At 36.8% G+C, this 23,130-nt stretch overlaps 1 protein-coding gene across 2 annotated transcripts in view; it reads left to right on the plus strand.

Moving 5' to 3' along the window:
- LGR5 (leucine rich repeat containing G protein-coupled receptor 5) overlaps nt 1–23,130 on the plus strand; it is a 91,803-nt gene that overhangs the window by 25,306 nt on the left and 43,367 nt on the right. Inside the window, exons 2-3 of one of the 2 annotated variants that reach the window (XM_041465686.1) lie at nt 8,176–8,293; nt 12,301–12,372. In XM_041465686.1, the coding sequence (XP_041321620.1) occupies nt 8,176–8,293; nt 12,301–12,372 (190 nt within the window). The remainder of the gene's footprint in view (nt 1–8,175; nt 8,294–12,300; nt 12,373–23,130) is intronic. The other variant, XM_041465688.1, reaches the window with a different exon arrangement.

Raw genomic sequence — 23,130 nt, forward strand, 5'->3', positions numbered from 1 at the left:
AGGATGGTGCATCTTCACCCAGAAAGAGCCATCTCTAACGCCCCACTTCTCTCCACAGGTTAAGGGAAATGTTTGATTCACTCCAGGTGATGTGCAGGAGAAAAGAAAAAGGATGTTCAGTACCAAACTTTTACTTGCAAACTTTAGAACATTTAGGTAGAATAAGGTACTTGGCAAATTTTAAATAAACTTAGGCAACTTGAACTTACCCAGATACGGATAAGAGGCACTTACAAGGCATTGACTGGAATTTTTTGTCTAGCTTACAATATATTTTTAGAAGAAGTTAGAAGAAGAAAGAGAGAAAGAAAGGATAAGAGTGGGAAGATATTATCAGTGATGTGATGGAAGGAGTGTGGATCCAGCAATGTGTGGAAGGAGCTAACAGTGGGCCTGTTAGCTGAAGGAGCAAGAAGCAAAGAAGTAGCTGATAAGGAGCTGTCTTCAAGGCTGTAACCAAGGAGACCAAGAGGAGTGAGGAAAAGAAGAAAGACGAGAACTACGCAGCTGGATGGAGTATTTTTAGAAAGTTAGTTAAGTCATTGTAACTTTTCACCAATGGTGTTATGTTGATTTATTGTGGCCAGTAGTTAAGGTAGAAGAAGTATAAACTATCACAGACTGTATAAAAAGTCGGACATATTTCGTATTAAAGAGTTGCCAAATGAGACTGCTTCTGGTGTGTCGTGACTGCCCCGACAACGACAGCAATGAATCTTGATTGTTGCAATTTAGATGTCTACTGATCAAAGTGATGGTCACAGTCTTGGTCTGCCAGGGGTGGAGGAAGCCCATGAAACACAAAGTTCAATGGGTTAAGAAATGGTGAGCTTCAAGTGGGAATGCGCAGGTACCTCCTCTGGCAGGGGGCACTTAATTCTACACTATGGGATGCAACACTGTGGATCATGTGCAGTCTTCTGGTGGAAGGACCTAGAAATGAGTCTGGGGGTGCTTCGGGGGTCTTTGATGGTTTATGACACCTAAGACATGACAATTGCCTCTCATTAGAGTAGTTGAGCCAATTATGCCCCTTCAGAGGAGATAAACACCTTCAGACCTACATGTGAATGCCCCAGCATCCCTCCCCCAGAGGGAAGTTTACACCTGAGCCAGTTGTATAAAGGAGGACATGATAAAAAGCACTATCCCACCTCCCAGGATCTGCTGCTTATCAGCCTCTTCCTAGCTCAAACTCCAGCTTCTTGCTAAACAAAGGTTGATTTGTGGTGGTCATCCCCTGGTGCTCACACCCGCTGCACCTGGGCTGTTACCTTGCACACTGTCAGAAAAACACCCACTACTTTTTGCAAATGGTCAATTGTTTGAGCCTTTAACCATTAACATTTCAGTCTCTCACTCCATCACAATGTACATTATTCTGAGTAATCCTTCTGGTTTTCTAATGGAGCTGACTGGAAACTTGAACTTGATGTTAAAGCAAAATTGAGTGAAGACTTTGGAAAAATGAGGGTGAGAAAGGAAAAATGATCAGAATCAGCTCATCACTTTGAAAAAACAGCAGGAATGAAAAGTTAAGTACCAAAAAAAATTGGATCAGTCATGACAACCAAGTAGAAAACAATGAATGGCTGTAGCAGCTGAAAATGTTACACTGTCCACTCCGTAGTGACCTACAGGACATCTTGCCTTCAGCTCAACAGATTTTAGAAATCATAAAATGTCTGAAAAAAATACATTGAAAAATTCCCTGTGAATCTATGAGTTCTACATGCACTATTTCAGACAAGCCAGTGTACTGTTGCATAATTTCCACAACCATGAAATGCTGCCTGTTGGGAACTGGTAGGCCTGGGATGATGTCTTCCATCCATGGGAGTCACTGGGGGTGTTGCTGCCAGCATCAGTGGAGCCAGGTGTTTACCCCCAGGCACTGTTCTAGTGCTGACATTGACTTGCTGTATTAGAGGTTTTAAGGCTTGTAAATAACAGGGCGATTGATTGTTTTCAACATTTTTATAATTTGGAATAGAAGAAGAGACCTTGGAAAGTTCATTTTGTGAGCAAAGTAGGCAAACCAGGCAGGTGCAGTAAGGACACACTATTTCACATGTGCACACAGGTGCAGTACAGTTGGCAGCAACAGTTTACATTTGGTAAAGGTTTGTTTTGGTTACTGATGTTTTGTGATATTGTCTCCAGGAAGATCCAAAACTCATATTTGAAGCCTGAATCAGAGACAGGGCAGAGGATTTGGCTGAACAGCAGCAGTTAGTTGCTTGCCCTAAAACGATTTTCTGTTGATCATCGTAACAATCACAAGACGTGTGGGTCATTGCCCTCAAAATGAGGTTGCCAAACAGTGGACTATGTAAACTCCACAAATAAAAGGAAGGAAACAGGGATCATTTTTCTGGATCAGAGTGCTGCCTCTGCTCCTACTAAATACTGGCTTCTCCCCTGAACAGTCCAGCTGAGCTCAGTAGAAATAGTTCTGAAGTATTTTGCCTCCACATATGAATTGTAAAGCTTTGATCCCATTAATTTAAGTTGTAAAAGGAATTGATTTCTCAAAAGACAACACGTTTTTATACTAAAAAGAGTGCAGCTCTTTCTAGTATGATTATGCTGGTATAAGCACATGAAAAATATGTGCTAGCCCAATACAAAACATGAAGTCTCTCTGCTAGAGATTTTTCCTTGTTAGGGTGGCTTAGAGCATCTCAGCCCTGCTCCTTGACTTGAATTGTTTAAAGCTACCTCATGTATTTCAGTAGTCTGCCTATCTGAAGGGCAGTTGATCAGTTACAAGCAAAGAAAATGTGTGGAGACTAGATACAAGTAATGTCAGTATAAGATAAAGGATCTGGTATTTATGTATACTCAGACTGTTCTATACCAGTCCATGTGAAGGTATCTCATGATGAAAGTGAATTTTGATTACTTAAGAAAAAATAAATCATTACTTGTTGGAGAAATACAGTGGTTTTAAGAGCACTATCATTGTAAGAATCAAGCTATGTATTTCTTGGCACTTACTGGTGCAGAAATGTGGATGTTCAACCAGTTAGGGAAAGATCTGACAGCTTTGTCATTCCTCTGAGCTCTGTGGGAAGTGTTAGAAGAGACTGTCAGCCAGCCAGGAGCTGGCAGATCTAAATGCCTTTTGTGTTTTAGCAAACAGGCTCTGTCAGACGTAAAGGGAAGATGTGCATATAAAAAAGAATCCACAACTTCCTATATCTGAGGAATGTTTACAATATTTAGGTCCTAGGTATAACATGAGCCTGCATTAGTCCAAGCCAAAACTGCCAAGTGAAATAAACCAGTTCTGCTTCACCTTTCTTATGTTTCTCCTCTGTATTTGCGCCTCTGGAGGCACAAACACCAAGGTAGTGATTCAAGTAACTGATTTCAATTAAAACCGATTTTTTTTTCCTGCTGGATATTTTTTTAAATATAGATCAATTGACAACTCTGGTTAAACAGCATCTTTACAAGGAATGAGCAATTCTGGATTAAGGGAGAGATCAGGAGAAATTCTTTTGGTAGCAACATTGAATGAAACTGAGCATGTTGATGATATGACATCCATTGGGTTGTCCATGCAATAAAGAGAAGATTTTGCAGATAATTATTTCAGCTAAGCAACAGCACAAAAATGATCAAAAAAAAGTTCTAAATGATAAAAAAAGTTCTAAAAGTAGAACTCTAGTAGGTGTAATATGTAGCACAGCATCATTTTCTTTGCTGGAACTCTTAATTGCTGTTCAACAACACAAGGTACAACTAAGCAGTTGTAAAAGCAGAAGTGACAGTGCTCTGCTAAAATGATTGGACATGATAATATTAATGGTGTTTTCCAGCCTAAACAGTTCTATAATTCTGAGTCTGTGATTCAGCACCAATGCATAGGAAAATGGAAACTTGTAGGATAAGAGTAGCAAAGAAACTTACCAGCATTTTACTGCTAAATCATCTGACAAAAACAAAAAAAAAGATCAGTTGAGATTAAAGGCATGGACTCATAGTGACTTTTATTTTTGCCATCTCCTTTACTAGACGAGAATTTCACCCAGAGTATGTGCATTTTGGGAATAGCCAGTGTATATATCCACGACACCTGCTACATTATGTCACACAAAGTGGCATTGTGCAGAGATCCGGTGTTGTGGAATTGGAACAGCCCCAGCATCATCCTGCTGTACCTGGGATAATTAGTCTCTCTGAAGGTACCTGATGTGGTAATGCATCTTCCAGCTCTGGACCCAGCTCACTGATCTGTACCTTGGGGACCTATGCACTGTGCAGAGCAGGAGATGTATTTCCTGCTCTGAATGCACAGATCTGTTGTGCAGGGATCTCCAGGTACTCATGCTTACACCATCACTGTTGAAATGTGTTTATAGCAGATGCTCTCAAAGCTCTTTGGGTTTAAATTCTTCAAATCTGTGCTGTGGAATTGAGTTGAGACAAGTTAAGATGCACAGAATAAATTACTTACACTGTATCTTGTTATGAATGAAATCAGGCTAATCATGATAAATTTTCATCCTTGGCAGGCTTACAGTAGTTATCTTGGGTCTTCTGGTGAAGATGAGTTTTAAAATTGGCTTGTGTAACATATAATCTGTGCTGTAAATAATTTATGGTTAAATATTCAGACCAATTCACTATTGGTGAGCCATAATAGTTAATTTAGAAATTTGCACTTTATAACTTCAGGGTCATATTTTGAATATTTATACTCAGATATATTTTGAATTAGTTTCTGCTGTAGACAAGGTGTAGCATGTAATAATTAAACTATGCTGTGCTTTTTGTACATGTTATTCTCTCATATAAATAACCATAATTTAGAAACAGCCTAATTTAAACCAGAAGGATGAAATTATAGACAGGGAATTAGAAGAAAATTGGGCCCCCAATGTCCAGTCATTCAGGAGAAGAAAAAAACCCAAAAAAATAATAATAAGGAAAAAAATGTATTTTTGTTATTTATGTAACAAATAGTTGTAAAAATAAGCAACATCTGGAGTGGCAGAGAATATTCTGAAACCAAGGGTTTATTTTTCCCAGATTTGGTCACATATCTCTTGTCCATTTAACTGTGCTATTCTTTATCAAAGTAAGATAAACAGTACTTGATAAACAAATAATGAAAAACACAATAAACAGTAGTAGTCTAAACAGTAATAAACGGTAGTTGTCTTCATAAATTACAATAAAAACTGATATTATTTTCCTGTTGTATATTGTTTCAGTATTTGAACAAGATTAATCATGTATGCAGTACTCATATGATCTGTTTGAACTAGTGCAGCAGAAACAAGCAGTAACTCACAAAGTAAAAATGTGCTAATACAATCTGTGGGCATGGGTGGAAGAGGAATTCCATCCAATCCTCTTTTAACTGCCTCTACTGGCTTCTGTATTATAAAATACTCCTTTAGTTATTTAAGTTTTTAATATGTGAGTTAAGTACAGCAAATGATTGACATGTTGGAATGTTTTTGTGAATTACCCTGGTAATTATTCCTTAGCAAACTGAGTCTTCAACCTCAAATGAACAGCCATGAAACAGCTTTGAAAGGAAATTAATTTTATCTGGTGAGCATCATGAATTTGATATTAAATTTAAAAAAAAAAAAAAACCAGAGAGCCAGAATCTTTTTACCTAAAATGATATGTCAGATACTTGTCAGATTAATTCAGCACTGGGTGCGTTTGGTCTGATCTTTGATCTTTACTTTCTTTTTTTTGACCCTAATTGTTTGCTCTGACCTGCTCCCTCTGCTGGAGTCTTGGATAAACTGAATGGCAAAATTGTTTCCTGAAAAGATTAATCATGCACATACTGTTTGCTTTACAAATGTTCTGCAGTCCAGTATAAGAAAGACTTTGATGGTTGTTTATATGGAAAAATTGCCTGTGTTCAGGAATACTGCATGGCGTTTAAAATCACTCTGTTACAGAGCTTCTGCAGTAATAAGTCAAATTTTGCTGTCTGTGACATCAGAGGAACTCAGTGGCAGGTGTTGGGAGTGCAAAAGTCTGGCCAAAGCATTTTGTTACTTTGTGTTGAATCCAGATGTGACCTATCAGCCTGGTTTGCCAGGATCCAGTAATGTATGGGCCGATACACAACAGCACAGAAGAGATGTAGACAGAGCCCTCCTGACCTTACTGGATCACTATTTGAGGTTTCCCTAAATTGAAGGCTTGACCCTCACCATAGATATCTATTTACGATTGTGATGGCTGGAACAAGCACCACTGGTGTGACTAGGAAAGGTGTGAGAGGGACAGAGTACTACCCATTTACAGGCATGAAACTCTGTGAGGTGTGCAGGCACGCAGGCTCTCTGCACATGGCCACTTGCTTGTTGCAGGGCATGTTTCAATACAAAGGAGTTGGATGTCTGGAAAGAGTGAGCTTCAATGTCAAGTAACGATAATTTTCTGTAACAAACGTGTAACAACCAGTCAATCCTCTTTTAGCCTTACACCCCTTCCATGTAAATCTGTAGCATGGGATCTGTTGCTGTTAATTTGCTATTGCAAAAAATATTACATAGGGTAATGGATTTTTAAATACTTAGTAATAACATTTGCATTATCAATATACAGGAGGGTAGAAATATCCATGCTACTGTCACTTGTCATTTACCTTGAATACCTTGATTGTGAGATTTCCTACTCTGTGTAATGTCTATAAAGGCTCTCTCTCCTGCTGCTTCCTAGTAATGTGCTACTTCTTCTTCCAGAAGATTTTTCCAAATAAAAAGATGTACTCTTCAAATGCGAATCATTTAGTGAAAATTCATATCTTAATCATAGTTTGCTGTAGCACCCTTCAAAGAATCACAGATGAAGTTTGAAGCTAGTTGTGAAAAGAGCTGCTATGGTTTAATTGTCAGAAAACATTTAAACTGCTTATTTATGCATGCTTATACTCTGCCCTGTGCTGCTCTGCATGGGTGTATTAAACATGCAAATGCATGACTAGCAATTTTCATGTTGACTTTGAAAGATAATGTAATCTAGGGACATTAAAATGAAAATATGGTCTTTTCTCTTAGTCTATTGACAGCTTATGCATTGAACTTTGATAAATTGGTGTAAATACCATGATTGGACAGTGTGATCTAGTGCAAACAGTGCTGGACAACTCATCATCAGTGTAATTTTCCTCTGTTGTATAAACATCCATTTGACTTTGAACATGTCACTTAGCATTAGGTGTCTTCGTTTCCTTTCTGCAAAATGATGGTAATTATTGTTCTATTTATTTATTAATATTCTCAAATCAAAACATCCATAGCAATTTATTTGTAAGAAACAGGAACTTCTGTTACTGCAGTGTTGGCAAATAGATCTATCTCCTTAACGTAGCTGTAGCATAGGAAGATATTTTCCATAAAGGGTGAAGCATTTGCATTAGTAGCTGGCATGCAGTCAATAGCCAATGTGCCCTTCCATCGTACCGTGGATATTAGCTATATCCTGCACTACTAGAAACAGGAGTGCTGTGTTAAAAGGATAGACAGAGCAGGGGAAGAGCAGAAGTAGGATTCACCTATTTTCATTATTTTGTGTTACTACATGTAAGCTAGTATCAAATTTTGCTCTAAATGAATTAAGGAAATTGTCTTAGTTTAGAAACCCTTCTCAGCTGGTAACAACTAAGGGACTACATTCAGCCTATTGGCAGCATTTTATGAGAGTGCTTTATCTTTCAAAAACTTCTATAAAAAGAATTGTTAATACATCCTGGATAAGGCAAGCTTAGAAGAATCAAAATTAATAATAATTCTTGATTTTTTTTAATCAATCAGGTTGCAACTGTTTAAATAAATTTGCTACAAAATTAATTATCTTTAATATTGAATTATTGTATTAGACCTGGATTGGATAGACAGGTTTGTACCACTCAGTATAATAGACTTTTAGCCTAGTAGAAGTTTAGCATGTATCCCTAGGCATACTTTTGTTTTCCTTTAAAAGACATAAATATAATGTGAAAAACCAATCTTCCATGATGAATAGTCACTGAAACATCTCTTGTAATAACAGTTAATAAAAGCTTAGTAATGTGGCCTGCAGACTCATCTATTATATGTTAAGAACTAGTTCACTTAACTTGTTTTACTGGCTTTCTGGAATTTATTGTGAACTACTCACTTTTAAGATGGTAACTGGATGTTTTTTCAGTGTGTTTGTTCACGGACAATAAAACTGGAGGGAACAAAGCCCTGTCGTATTTGCCTTCTTGGATGCTGTTTTGCAAATGCTCAGCATTTACTCATCCACTCACCCAGAAAAAAAACAGGTAGATGCATGGTGCGGTTTTCAATATTTTCTGGTCTTCAAAGATTTAATCAGAGCTAGGATTCCTTTAACAAGTCACCAGAGACACTGCACAGTGATTGATTGGTACAGAGTATAAATAAGATATCATTATAGTGAGCCATGTTGCCAAAGCAGTCACTAAAGCAAAGCTCCTTATCTTTTGAAAAGATGAAAGTTTCATTTGCTGGTATCTTGCTTTTATAGTCAGCAGCTGGAAAAGGCTGCAGGAATGCTGATGAGAGAAGGGACAATGCATTCATCTCACTGTTCAAAATAGCACATTACCTTTTCAGTACAATATGGCAGCTCATGGTGGTTTTCACCAAGGTGGGGCTATGGCTGTCTCTATTCAGAGCATTTGTAAATTTAGGGTATACTCTTACCATATTGCTCCTGCTGTCATCAGTGGGATTTCTGTGTGCTGTGATGCCAGGAGATGGGTGTAGTTCTGTTACAATGAATTATTTAAAGGCTTTCAGTATTTAAATACTTCTAAGTTTTTCATCACTGTAGTTTGTAAGAGTCTGCCAAAATTTGATACAAAATCAGAACCATTCCACTGAGGATAGGTAAAGTTCCAGTACCTTGATTTTAATATTTTTAAGCATTGCATTGCAAATGCTGATGTGCAAGCCCGCTTTCATGCCCTTCTCTTTCCTAGAGAGAGAAATTTGCTAATTTTTGAGGCCAGCACTGAAAGGGGAAATCAGAAAACCCATTTGAAGGAAAGAAACCATCGTATGTGCAGGACATAAGACATATCCTCTTCAATTGTTACTCGTTTTCATAGTAATTATATGTAACCCTAGAGTTCACCACCTAGCTGTTTCTGGCTGTTAGCTGTGCTTGATCTAGCTTATGGCTGTAAATCCCATCCTAGCCATGTCTTCTTGGCAGGTTCAAAATGCTAGCAAACCAAAATGCTGAGAACCTCCTTTATTTGTCTCTAGAGCACTGTGAGGAATTTCTGTTCAGAAGCCCAAATTTTGCAGTATTGTTCACACGAGACCCAGTGACTGATGGCATTGCATTAACTCTTTTTGTTTGTCTCTGAACTTCTCTGAACATCCCCCCAGAAGTAACGTTGTGCCATGGCACTTCTCTCCCCTAGTCATTCCAGTGAACAAAAATTTGATTAAATGCATTCATGGTGATTCTGAAACAAAAGAATATTCTGAATCGAAAAGCTGTGAGCACAGACGAACTACTGCTTTGGCAGTGTAAGGGATGTGTGATTTTTTTAGGGAGAAATAATGTCACCTATTTAGCCAGCTGGTACAGCTGGAAGAAGTAGAGAGCTTTGATTTCTTTGTCTGAAAGTTTCTCTGTTTTTCCAACTGTGTCAGCTAGCCTCATCAAATATATTACCTCTCACTACCATAGTCAGCCTTATATTCTTAAACCATTACAGCTACAAGAATAGCACATTGCCAACGTGGACTGTAATGTCCTGTGTATTAGTTACTGGTATCTTAACAGCTGCTTTAAAAGAGAGATTATTGAGCAAGCTTGGGGAATAATTCCTGTTACCTCCACCGTCCCTGGAAATATTTAAAAGATACATAGATGTGGCACTTAGGGACATGGTTTAGTGATGGTTTAGTGACATGGCAGTGCTGGTTTGAAGATTGGACTGGATGACCTGAAGGGACTTTTCCAACCCAAACCGTTCCATGATTCCGTGAAATATGCATAGGTAATGTTTAGTAGTTCTGTTGCACAAAAACACCTTTGTATGTTATGTTCCAAGAAAAGAATCATGTGGGGGAAAAAAATAACCAATCTAACAGAAGGAAATTATTTAACTGGTAGGTTTAAAAAGAGTTAGAAATTGCTGCAGTGCACACTGGGAAAAAGGAGAGGTTCTCCTCCATCACATACTTTACCACATGAGTGGAGTCTGAAAAGGAGAATGGGACGTAGCAGATCACTGTTGGCAAATCCACCTTTGGGGTCTAAAGATTTTATTAAGGAAAATGCACTTGTTGTTGATTTTCTCCTTGGTCATCAAAGCACATAATGAAAGCCACCTTCTCTTGTTCTAATCCTCTTAAGATATTAGGCTCTGGGTTGACTGCTTCTGACTGGTTCGTCGTGGGGTCCTCTGGGTGATACAAGCACACAAGTATTGCCTGTTAGTAATAGAAGTTAATATGCTAGAAAAGCAGACTTCAGGTTTGTCTCATCAGCCAGAGCACTGCTAAATGCTGGGTTTGGAGAATGCCCTAAATACGTGTGTGTCTGAAGACAAATCATTCCCATCTTCCACCAGGGCTGGCTTTTTAAGTCTAAAATGTGATTTGGCATATTTTCAAAAACCCATTAAGACATGTGTTGAAAATATCATAATCAAAATGATCTTGTTAAAATATTGGGTTTATCTTAATATTCAGTAGTATATAATTCACTACCTGGATGAGTTTTTCTTTTGCCAAATAAATCCATGTTTTTGTTCCTTTGCCAGAATAAATCCTTTGAGCCTTTATCAAAGTGAAAGGGCAATAACCTGCTACACAGTTATGAAAGAATTAGGTGATAAAGTGTTACAATAAAAAATGAATTTAATAAGTACACATTTCTCAAATTTTACTTAGATTTTGAAGTAAATGCAGAAACCTTACTCAATATTGATTTGATAATTGCTGTAAAGTATTAGCACATTTCCTTTATTTTAAAATCTCTATGTGAAGTATGTTTTTAAATTATACATTTTAAAATTCACCAAAAGATCAAACATCTAAATTAACTATGCTGACTAAAAGCATATATTCTGTAATGTGAAACAGACTGTGAGTAATAAGAACTAGATGGAGTAGGAATAGGATGCCTACCCACCAAAGTACAGATAACTTATTTACCTTGTAAGCGCCCAACAGCTGGAAGAAATAAAGTTATCTAAATAGTACCCAAAGTAGCTGGAAACTATAAGCACTGCTACAAATGCATAGATATGTTTAAATAGTGGGGAGTTTTAAATTACTGTATATTGCTTGCATAAAATATGCAAGTCACTCCTAATTTTATTTGAAGAATCTACAGAAATCTTGACACAGTTGTGTAAGTTGTATCTTCCACACAGAATTTTATTATGCAATTTGTTTACATTGGCCCTCAATGAAAAGCAATTATAATGGTACTGTAGGGCATGGGGAAGACAGTGGAAAACAATGAAAAGACAATTTAAGAACAAAAGGGTATTATATGAAATTTAGTCTAAAACATAACTCGAATGAGCTCTGACAGAGCTGATATTGCTGGTAGTTTCCTGTACCAGGAACTACCATGGAACCCCACCAGGAAGTGTGTTACAGAGCAGGATCACATTACACCCTTGTTTTATGGTTCATTTCACTTATTTAATGCAATTTGAGTACCTGTAACAAAAGAGCACTCAAAAAGGGAATGTTTATTATTTGAAAATATGTCATTTCTATAAGTCAAGTTGGGTTTTGGGGACACCTGATGTGCCTGTGTGAGGCAAGGCAGATCAGTATGACCATGCAACAGGCTGTATGGCAAAATCAAAGCATTTCCATATTCATGAGATTTTAAGGATGATGCAGATACTTTGTATCTGTTTGCTTTTGCCTGTCTACTTTAGTAAACCAAGTGTACTACAGTGCTACAAAAACAACAAAAATCATAGTAATTTTCCTTTACTACTCCAAGTACATTTTAATACAGTACAGTGGTTTATTAAAATTATGTTGACTAAAAGTGTTATTTAGTGTTCTAGCTGATTTATAGAGCGTGATAAAACATTCCAAAATCTCTGGAAATGAGGAACATGCTACAGCCTGTATTGGTTTGACAAATCTGTGTTCGTATGAAAAAGGAATGTTTAATGTACTAAGTAGATAATGATTCATCAATTCTGGCAGAGGAACTAATTTTTATTAATGCAGTACTTAAAAATGTGTGGAATGAACAGCTGGATGCCACAGTTGTGGCATGCCATATTAAGTCTCTGTCTGTTTTCCCCTACAGTGATCTCAGTATGAACAACATTACTAAGCTGCCCTCAAACCCTGTGCACAATCTCCGCTTCCTGGAAGAGCTGTAAGTATCATTGTATCCTTGATGGGCCTAGTCAGCACTAGACACATTCCTGTGTTTGTCTCTCATGCTTACTGTGGGAACCAGATAAAACAGGAAAGCTGTCAGCCTGACACTTTTGGCACATGCGGAAACACTTAGTTGAAAAAAAAACAATTGCTGTGATTCTGGAAATGAACTTATAAAAAAGTTACCATGAGGCTACAACTTCTCTAAGCAGAGACAGAGCCAAACAAATTAAAATTTTTAAACAAGGACCGTTTAAAAGAGCTGGATTGCTTTTTGGAAATAGTTAAGCAGCAGGATATTAAAAGTTTGAATACTGGCTCATGTTTATTAAAATCCCAAGTAAAGCTGTAATCAAAACCAAAACCTGCTGCCTTGTTCTGCCAGTGTCAAGGACAATTGAGTCCACATTTCATAGTATGGAGGCTTCTTGTCCTAATCACTTGTAATTACTGTTTCCTTACGCTTATAAGAACTTAGCATCCCTGAAGGCTGACCGTGGAGTGCAGAGTCCTGCAAAAAGCTTAGTTACGCTATCTACTACATGCACCGTGGGGAAAAAGTGCATTGCAAAAACAAGCACAACATCAAAAGAGGAATGTTGGCTTGAAGTGATTGTGACTAACCAAAAGTGAAAAGTATTGTGCATTCATGAGACCTGGATTTGGCAGTGACTCTAGTTATAACGGCCCAGGCTTAAAAGAAAATTTAGGTTTCTGAGGAGTGGTGGAGACTCTATAACTGATGCACCATAGATCTTGTGAAAAAAAGCTGGCACCTGTGTTTACATGAGTACCTCTAAATATTGATTAAAGGCCTTTTATGAAATGTGGCTTTTAAGTTTTTAGAACTGAAAATCTGCTTTTTTTAGCACACTTCGCTGCTAACATGCCATAAAATCCATGTAACATGTGTGCAAATTCATGGTGCTACCCTTCTTGCAAAGATATGGTCTGTTTTAAGCTATGAAATGTGTACAGTCCTCTGCAATTTAGGTGGGTATTGCACTGACAACTTTCAGTGTCCTTGCTAACTCTCAATTGAATTTTGCCATCTGGTCTTTCCAGCCAACATCTACAAAAAAACCCAAAATCCTCCCCCCCAAAAAATAACCATAAAAACAACAACCAACCAGAGCAAACCAAACCAAACCAAAAAAATTGAAACCATTTTGTATGCTAACTTCAGACACTACCCTATTTGCAAGCAGGTTTTCCTTTCTTGTCTTATTTTTTTACTCTCAGCACTTCTATTTGGAAAGCTTTATTTCATTTTAATCTGTCTCTCTTCCTTTACTTACTCCTTTTCTTTGGTTATCAATATCTGTCTTGCCATTAGTGTAACTTTCAAATAATGTAACAAACAGGAACATAACACAGAGGGATGTCGCACACCGAGTGTTACCAATACTAAGTTCATGTGGAGCGAATCATGCCTCAAAGCCCCTGCTTGTGGAGTTCTTCATCATGTTCATGTTTGCATGTCCAATCTCCTGTCAGTTGTAATAACCCTACTAAAACCTGCCAACCCAATTGCTTTCTGGCCATTAAAGGAAAGAATTTAAACAAAAGTTTGGGCTTTTCCTGGAAGGAAATTCTAATACATCCAGGTTAGCTTCACTCTTTCATTTTATGATTAGATCACAGAATCACAGTCAATGGGGTTGGAAAAGACCTTTGAGATCATCAAGTCCCACCTATGACCTAACACCACCTTATAAACTAAACCATGGCACTGAGTGCCACATGCATTATTTTTTTAAACACCTCCAGAGACAGTGACTCCACCTCCCTGGGCAGCTAGATGGCCCAAATTGTAAGACTTAAGTCACTGCCTTGGAAACTGTTCTGTGGTGTATATCATCTTCCTGATCAAGACCTTTGAAGTGTTCTTGCCTTCTGCTTGTGCTGGGCCTACCTTTTTCACTGGAAATATTTAACCTTTATTCTTACAAGCCTGTGCTCCAAATTAAGTCATTCCAGTCTTTCTTTGCTGGTAATACCTGCAAGATATTTATTTTTTTACTATGTTTTGTTCTACATATACATAATCAACGCCTCCATTTGTTTCACACCAGCCAATCACTTCTATTTCTCATTAGTTTAGTGCAGTTTTATGAAATCCTTCCAGTTTTTATTAACTTTTAAAATAAGCTTAAAAAACTGAAGCCTTTAAAAATGTGAGGCCATTGATGTGAGGCATCTTCTCATTGTGCTGAGGGGTTGTTTGGTGTTCAGAGGCATGCAGGGCAATTCAGCCTAGTATTATATAGAAAATGTATAGACAATGGAAAGGGAATTTTTGATTTTATTCTGTTTTGAAGTGGGGAAGAATTGCCATTGTAGTTCACATGCTCCCCTATATTAATTTTTGAGCAGTGATTATACATATGAATTTTTTTTTTCCCATCCACATGATTTTTTTTCTAGTTTACCTGAGAAATCTGTGTTTTGTTTGTTACAACAAACAAAATTTGTTAAAAGCTCAGTTAAAAGGCACTCTGGAGAAACATAACTTAGCCCATAATTCAGACATTGTTAAAGTAAGATTTTATAAGATCTTTACTAAAGCAATGTTTCATAAAATTAAAATCCATCTTAGAAATATCTATCTGATCTTTGAAGTACAAAACAGCAAGAGCTTGAAATGGAGATTTTAGGGTTTTTCTCGTGCTGAAAAAATATCTTACTAATGCCTTTATTACAGTTCTGGTTCAAACATCTGATAAAAGCTCATGATTGAACCACTGAATTTTAGCTAGATGTTCCTCAGTGATCCTCACTGCCTGGTTTGGCAATACTATTAAATTATTATCCTGAAAGAACTGAGGTTTTGTTAAAGCAGTTAAACTAATTGTTTTGATTCCAAAGCAGTGGCATATAAGACAGGTCTGTTTAGCCAGTTCTGACCTTCCAGGCTGAATCTGATCCGCTTTTACAGCCAAGGTTAGGCATCTCTACATGCAGCATTCTTGCAAACCTGATGATCATGACTGGTACTTGTTCTTAACCAAAGACTATGGTCACAGAAGTAAAACATATTGAAAGTATTTTTTGGGTGCATGTTCCTCTGAAAAGTTTGGAAAACATTGAAGTGCTTGAGACTTTCTAACTCTCAAAATAATGAATTCTGAGCAAAATCTTCTATTTGTGAAATCAGATTTAATTTTCTCTTAAAGCATATATGACAGAACTCCCACCAAGAAAGAAGCATGTTTCAGCTGTTTGATTATCAGCAAGTTGCTCTGCATGAACTTGTACAACACTATTAAGTCAAATTCTTCATTATAAATTCAAAATAACTGCAGATATTTATCAGTCTGACTGAATCCAAGACTCACTCTCATGTGCATTATTTCTAGGCATATGTCATTACACAGGATGTGTAGAATGCCTGTTCTAATAGAGCAGTGAATTAGAGTAATGAATGGAAAAAAGATTTTTTTAAAAATCTAAAGGGTGGGACCCTTAACAGTTTCAGAGGCAACTACATCTGAGTGCAGACCTAATATTTTCTGATTAGTTGCACTTCAAAGCAGTGCCTGAAACTATTTTATTTTAGAAATTAATGTCTCAGTGAAATGTGAGGAAGAAAGCCAATAATAATTTAAAACTATTTGAATCAGACCTACCTACAAAATCTCTCCAACTAGATATATATCCACATATAAATATATATGCATACATATATGCACAGACACCCACACATGCACATATATATAAAGCTTTAATTTTAATTTTAAACTCAGGAACATTCCACAGATAAGCAAAGGTTCAAGTGATGCTTAGTAAATTGCTATTTTTCAGCAACTTAAATTGGGTGTTTTAGTAAAAGAGCAACAAAAGGCTGTTGTATTACAATTATTTGACTACTGAGCAGGATGGTCCCAAATAACCTCTTTTCTTCAAAATCAAGCAATGAAGTCACCCCAAATAATTTGCAATCTACATACAAATACAATAATGTTTTCTGACACACATGGTTATTTTAAAATAATCTTGAAAACAAATAAATATATCTACAAAGTTTTTAGATTGATCTTGGCATTATTATAGTGATTTCTCAGGCAAAAGTGCCTTTAAGAGTACAATTTACTCTAATACAGAAGTGCAAAATTGCAGATACAGTACGTAAGAGACGTATTATGTGAATCTTACCATGATTTGTGTTGAAATCCCTCTACACTTCAAAAGTGGTCAAGAAGCCACTGTATATGTGAAAATAAAGTCCTAAATTACCAGGCATGATCCATTATGAGTTAGTTGGTTTTTGTTTTTTCTTTTTACTTCTCCCTCCATTTGCTCTTTCTTGCTGCAAAGAGGTTTTCAAAGGTTAATGGGAACTAGGTGTTCTTTTCCCCACTGACTCTGGGTCGTGGGACTGAGATCTCTGGTCATGTACATTTTTTAAAACTGGAAGCATTTGCTCTTGGGGTCCTGTGCAGCCTTTCGTTTTGTATATTAATGTAGCCATATTAGGACTAGCATTGAAAACAGATTCTGTACTTTTAACTATAATGTAAGCTGGTAGAAAACATGAAAGTGCTGCAGCCATAGTCCAAAACCTTTTTCTGATAGTGGGGGAATCATGTAACTTACTTCAACAATCTTGGAACGTTAACATGAAATACTAAAATATTTCCTAAAGGTTAATCTGCATACATTTAAAAACCCCTAAGGCAAAGGTAAAAATGCTGGCAACTGACAGGGAGAACTAAAATAAACACAGAGTATCATCTAGTGGTCTCAAACTATCCACACATTCCAATGTCACTTCAATACCAGTTTTACAGTTCTTGTACAGCAGGGTTTAGCAGTGCTGGTCCTGGTGAAAATTGGTTTGTGTCACCTCCATCAGCTAAAGTTTCAAGAACTGTCACTGCTAAATGACTTGTGATCTCCTCGACAATTTCAGAGCCGCGCGCAATCTGACGCCTAAGCTGTGAATTCAGCTTCTTCATATAAATTGCAATTTTGCTTTCTTCATTTAATGTGTGCATCATGCAGATCAGACTGTGTCACTGTGTTCAAGATGTGGTGTTTGTCAGTGGGAAATATCTGTCACCAGCCCAGCAAGTGGCCCATGGCACTGTAAATTCTGTTGCTGCAAGACAGTTTTTGTTGATACCTGGGGATTGTGGTTTCCCAGCTTTGCTTTAATATAGAGCTGCATTCAATGTCCTGACAGAGGGAAGTGCACCAGTTGTCTTGAAATAAGTTGGTAAAAACAGTAACAGATGTTTACCTAGTTAATCAGTTGGAAACAACGACAAGTTTTCTACCCTAGTTTTGGCATGCACAGTTTAGGTTTACTAAAAAAGAACAAACCCAAGCAGAGAAGATTCTTACTGTGTGAGCTAACAACTTGTAACCTTTACATCCCCAAAGCAAGGGCCCTGGTGTTCTGGAGCTCTCACTGCCTTTGATGACACCAAAGCTAGTAACAAAGAACTCGCCCATGTGGATGTGTCAGCCTGACATCCTCCAAACTGCCCTTTTTACCATCTTATCAAGAATAATAAGATGAAGATCAGGAAAAAAAAAAAAAAGAGGGAGAGAGAAAAACAACAGAGCAAATGCCTTACTAAATCAAAGCTGCTTGCATTGCTTATTGTATAGCTTGTGCTGACAGATAATTATTCTGGAAATGTTAATGCAAATTTCACAGAGCAACCTTGACACTGAAACTGTTCAGCATCTGTGGGATAAAGGGGAATAAGGGGAGATAGATGGTGGGGTAGGAAAAAGATAAAAGAAAACTGAAAACATTCAGATATGCTTGCAAGCAGAAGCAATAAATGTTCTAGGTTGATATCCAAGAAACCTTGTTAGTGCTGCTGTGTTACTCTTACTGAGTGTCTGTTGAAGTTTGGTTTTGGCTTGTACCTTATAAATGCTTTCTGGTACTTGTAATTTATTATCCAGCAATATTCATTAGGAGCTAGTTTAGAACATCAAAAAGAGTTATTGGAAGTGCTTTTTGTGTTTTGCGATCAATACAGATAGTGACATTACACTTAATTAAACTAGGGTGAAGCGTGCTATATATCTGTAGATCCTGAGGCAGGATTTTAATTTAAGTCTTACACATTCTGTGTGTGCTGCAGTAGCAAGTATGCAGAAATAATTTCCTTTTTTTTTGTCAGTGGAAGTTCATCCTGTTTGTAGACTGCATAATTTCAGTGCAGTGAGAACTTTTGGTACCTACATGTGTCAATTTTTTTGCTTAGGATGATGGGTAAGGAATTCAGACCACATTACATTTATATCTAATAGGTTCTCAAGCACAGTAGAACCAAATTCTTCCCTTGAAGTTGTTTATTTGAATTTCCAAGGAGGAGTAGATGTAATTCCTCCAGTAATTCATTGCTCTTGCCTCACTGAACCACTCAGGAACCAGCAGCAATCTCCAAACCTGAATCTACACAATTTGTGTTCTTTGCCTATTACACTGAAATGACTAAACAGCTAACACATTTTTCATTGTTTCCGTTTGATCATACTGCATGGTGCTGCAGTACACTTCAGGCAGTTCCTGCTATTAATGATTATTATTTCCTACCTTTTCTGATGATACTGACACTACTGGCATAAAACCAAAACCAGCATCAGAAGTGTAAATGACACTTGGGAACCCCAGTCTAGGAAATATTATGTATATGATCCACTGTTTATTGCTCCATCATACTGTAGCATTTAAATACTGAGAAAGAAATTTTAACAGTTTTAAGATAGTTCTGAGAGTTGTGATTTGGTGACAGCATTCTTCAAACAAGGAAATGCTGCCTCTCTGAGAGTCAGTGTGGGATGTCCTGGCCAGTGCTGGAGTCCCTCCTGACAGTTGTCCTTGCTGTGACTGGAAGGCAGTACTTGGATACCTGTTCAGCTAGGGACAGCTTCGCAAAGGAGCAGATCAGTTGTCTTTAGCACTGATTGGATCACAACCATGCCAGATGCAGAAAGGGTCTGTGCCTTTTTTAAGTGGATAAAGAAACAGTGTGTTTTGAACCATGTCCTTAACTGACAAAAATCTATGATCTGTTGCATCAAAGCCAGTTCAAGATCAAATGCACACTGATTTCATTCCAACTGCTTTAGGTCTGTTGGAGTCATTCCAGTTTACACCTTATGAGAATTTGGCACATGCATTTTAAAAGGCAATTAGGCCCTAAAGCAAGAGCAGACTGTGTTATATTTGAATTTCCAACTAAATTATAAGTAGCAATAAACACAACATACAGCACAATTATGACTTGCACACTCTTCTCCCCTTATTTAAGAAAAGAGAATATCTTTACATTTTATTCTTTGATCTCTCTGAGCATCAGATTTTTAATAGATCATTTGACTAAGATTTCTTTTTATATTACAGTAATTTTATAGTTTTAATTAACATGACAGATTGAAATATAAAAAGATAATTAAAATACAGACTAGCATTTAAATTCCTAGGCTAGCAAAGTAACTCTTAAAAACCATTTTGAAATATGTGTTGATATAATCCGTGAATTATTAACATTATAATAAATCACCCATTAATTCATACATTTCTATTACATTGGCCTGAGGATAATCATTAATACATATAAAATCAAATTCTTATCACAGAGTTTTAGTTGACTTTGGTTAAGTGCTATATAAATATCCATATTGTCAAAGCTTTTTTGATGTAAGCAGCAGAACGTTTCATATTACCTGTTTATCAATGTATATGTAAGCTGAAGAAAATTAGAAATAAAAATATATAAATCATATATTGGCTATATATTTATATAAGTGTAGTGAATATATGTGTTGTGTGCTTGTGTGCCTTTAACAAAGTTTGACAGGAAACAAAATTGAGGCAAGATTCAAGATTGGTAAATTCTTCCTTGAACAAAGGCAATTTTTTATACCAGAACAAGTTGTTCTAGAAAAAGATTTAGAAATTTATGTTTTCATGTTATACTTCCACGTTGTTCCTCCCCAAATAGCCATTTCCTCCATTAGAAATTGGATTGTAGGTTTAGGATTGTAGGATTAGGATATTAGTGTTCTTGGTGCAACTCCTCAGAGAGAAGGAAATTACTGGCAAACATGATACTGTGGCAGGATGCAAATGAGAGCCCCATTTCTACTTGTGTCAGCACAAATTTCTCCCCAGACTTCAATGAGACTGATATTTCACCATGGATCTTTATCAGGTATTCAGAACAATTATGGCAGCTGGAGGAGGCAGATCAGGCTTTCAGGAAAGAAGTTTCAAATTACAAAAGAGAGTTTCTTATCTGTACACAAGGTATAAAAGACACGGTCCATGATTACATTAATTTTAATGGAATTTTCTACATAGTAGTGTTTTAGCACCAAATTCAGGAAGGTACCACACACAGCAGAACAATCCCATCTTTTGGGGTTTTTCGCTGTCTCAGGCCTTCTGAACTTTCCATTTACATCCACAAAAGGAAAATTCTTCTATGTGATTTCTTTTCAATTTTCTGTCTGGAGAGGTTGTTAGCTGGAGCATATAATGGAGTAAATGATGAATATAATACCTGTTTTCCAAGAAAACATATAAAACTGACTGGATTGTGACTCTGTTGATATTAACCTGGTCATATATATAGGTATAGGTACAGAAATAGGCATATTGATATAGACCTATCCATTATAACATTGTCTTAACATGTGCAGTCCTTGTTCTCATTCCTTAAATAAAATCAGCAAACCAATTAGTGAACAGAAGTAAAATGCAGAGTCAGAGACAAAGGATTTCAGTTCACAGAATTATTCTTGTAGAAATCTTTCTGTATCTTTGCACAATTGAAGAATGACTTGAGATTGCACTCACAATTCCATTCTGTATAGGATATTGCACTACATGGGAACTGATTAAATATAATGCAACACGAGTGATGCAACGAGATATAACCTAATCTGTATTAAAGGGCATGCACTGGCATTAGTCTAGAAACATTGAGTCAGTCTGGTATTCATATCACAGTTTACTGGCAAATACTATGAGTCAAATTTATTTATCAGAAATTTGAGTGTAATGAATTTCTACTTAATTGTATCTGTTCTGAAATACAACAGTTTCACTGCATTTTCATTTCGTAATAGTGAAGCTTGACTCCTTTTACATTGTTTATTCCCATTATATGTTGAGTCACACTGAGATCCAGTGTCATCTATTCTCCTGTGTTTCAACACCTTGCAATATTTAATAAGTAACTTGTCCCAGAAAACTCCATTGTGCTAATCCTGTTACAACGCAGCATGAATATTGATCAGTGTAAACATATGCTTTTTCCCAAGGAAACAGTTACCTCCTTTTCATGTCTTTTCTTTAGTTTTGATACTACTAGATTTGGAAATATGCTCCACAGATGCTTGATCAGCATTTGCTGGACTAGATCTATCTTAAGCAGAGAAGGAAAGCAGCCACTACCAATATTGTACTGTTAATGTCTTCTGCAGACTGAGAAGTAGCTGGGTTAGATTTCCCACAGGTTCCTTCTACAGTTAGTGGAAATGTGATGTCATTATTAAATGTCACAGTTTTTTATCTGTAGAGAAGACTTTGTACTGTTTCAAGTTCACCTTCATCCCAGTTATAGAGGAGATGCTTGGTACTAGGTAAAGTTTGTCCTGGTGCAGAAAACATCCACACAAAAAGCTGTTAGAGTTGGCAAAGAAAAATTATTGTAGTAGAAATGCAAAGATCACTGTTCTCAGTCACAACTCATATTTGTTTGCTTCCTTCTGATGAATGAAGGTTTTCTTTTCAGACAATCAAAGGAAAACAAGAACAAAGTTTCTGATAATTTTTGGAGCTTTAGTTCTCTTGTCTGGGAATATTCTTTTGTCTGGATGATGACCATTTCTCAGAACTATGACCCTGCAGGAGAGGTCACAATATGTCAAAGGGCTCAACAGATGTGGAGCACTCAAAGGAGAACCAGACACTCCTTTTCTTAGATCTGACCATGGGCCATGAACATGAACATGACCTCCAGCACTACAACTGTTCCAACAGTGAGCACTGATTGCCAGTGCAGCTCAGTGACATTGAAAGATATTTTATAAATTATTGCCATTTAAAAGTGTGGAGGCCACCTGCTTTTCTCTCAGCTCATTTACTTTGCATCTTTTATAAAGAAACTTGCAGTAGTGTAAGAACTATGCCTAAGCCAAAAGTATCCTGACTCCAAGCATAGCAAGTAACAGGTACTGAAGGAGATATGTGGTGGCTCTTCTCTGTAAACTTTTCCAGCCTCCATTAATTTTCAAGATTATTCAAAGCAGTGCAAGTAAAATCTAAATCTGAAACAACATAATTCAAAAAACAGGATCCTCTTTGATTACTTTTTCATTAAGGAGATGTGATATATTTAAGCCTGGATGTACTTAATGGGATATCTCTAATATGAGAGATTTTTTAGCTAATGTCAGATATGCTTAAAATAAAAGAACTTATTTAAATGGATATTCAGAATTGTTCAAACAATAAAAGTCAACCATTTGGATATGTAAGTCTAAAAACAGCCCATTTCATCCCTGCTCTCAGAAATTATTAACTAAGTACTCAGCTATAGAAACAGGTACTGTGTCCATTTTCATTTGTTCAGGGAAAATTATACTTACCCATTCAGACTAAAATTACTATCCAAAGTGCATCCAAAATTCAGTAAAATACTGTGTAGCTTCCCTGAAGTAATTTAGGTAATGGAAAACAAAATACCTGCAGTGGAGAAGAATGAACCCTGGTAGACAC

The sequence above is a fragment of the Pyrgilauda ruficollis genome, unplaced genomic scaffold (genome assembly GCF_017590135.1).
Source record: "Pyrgilauda ruficollis isolate IOZ18807 unplaced genomic scaffold, ASM1759013v1 scaffold19, whole genome shotgun sequence".
In the NCBI taxonomy this organism is placed as follows: Eukaryota; Metazoa; Chordata; class Aves; order Passeriformes; family Passeridae; genus Pyrgilauda; species Pyrgilauda ruficollis.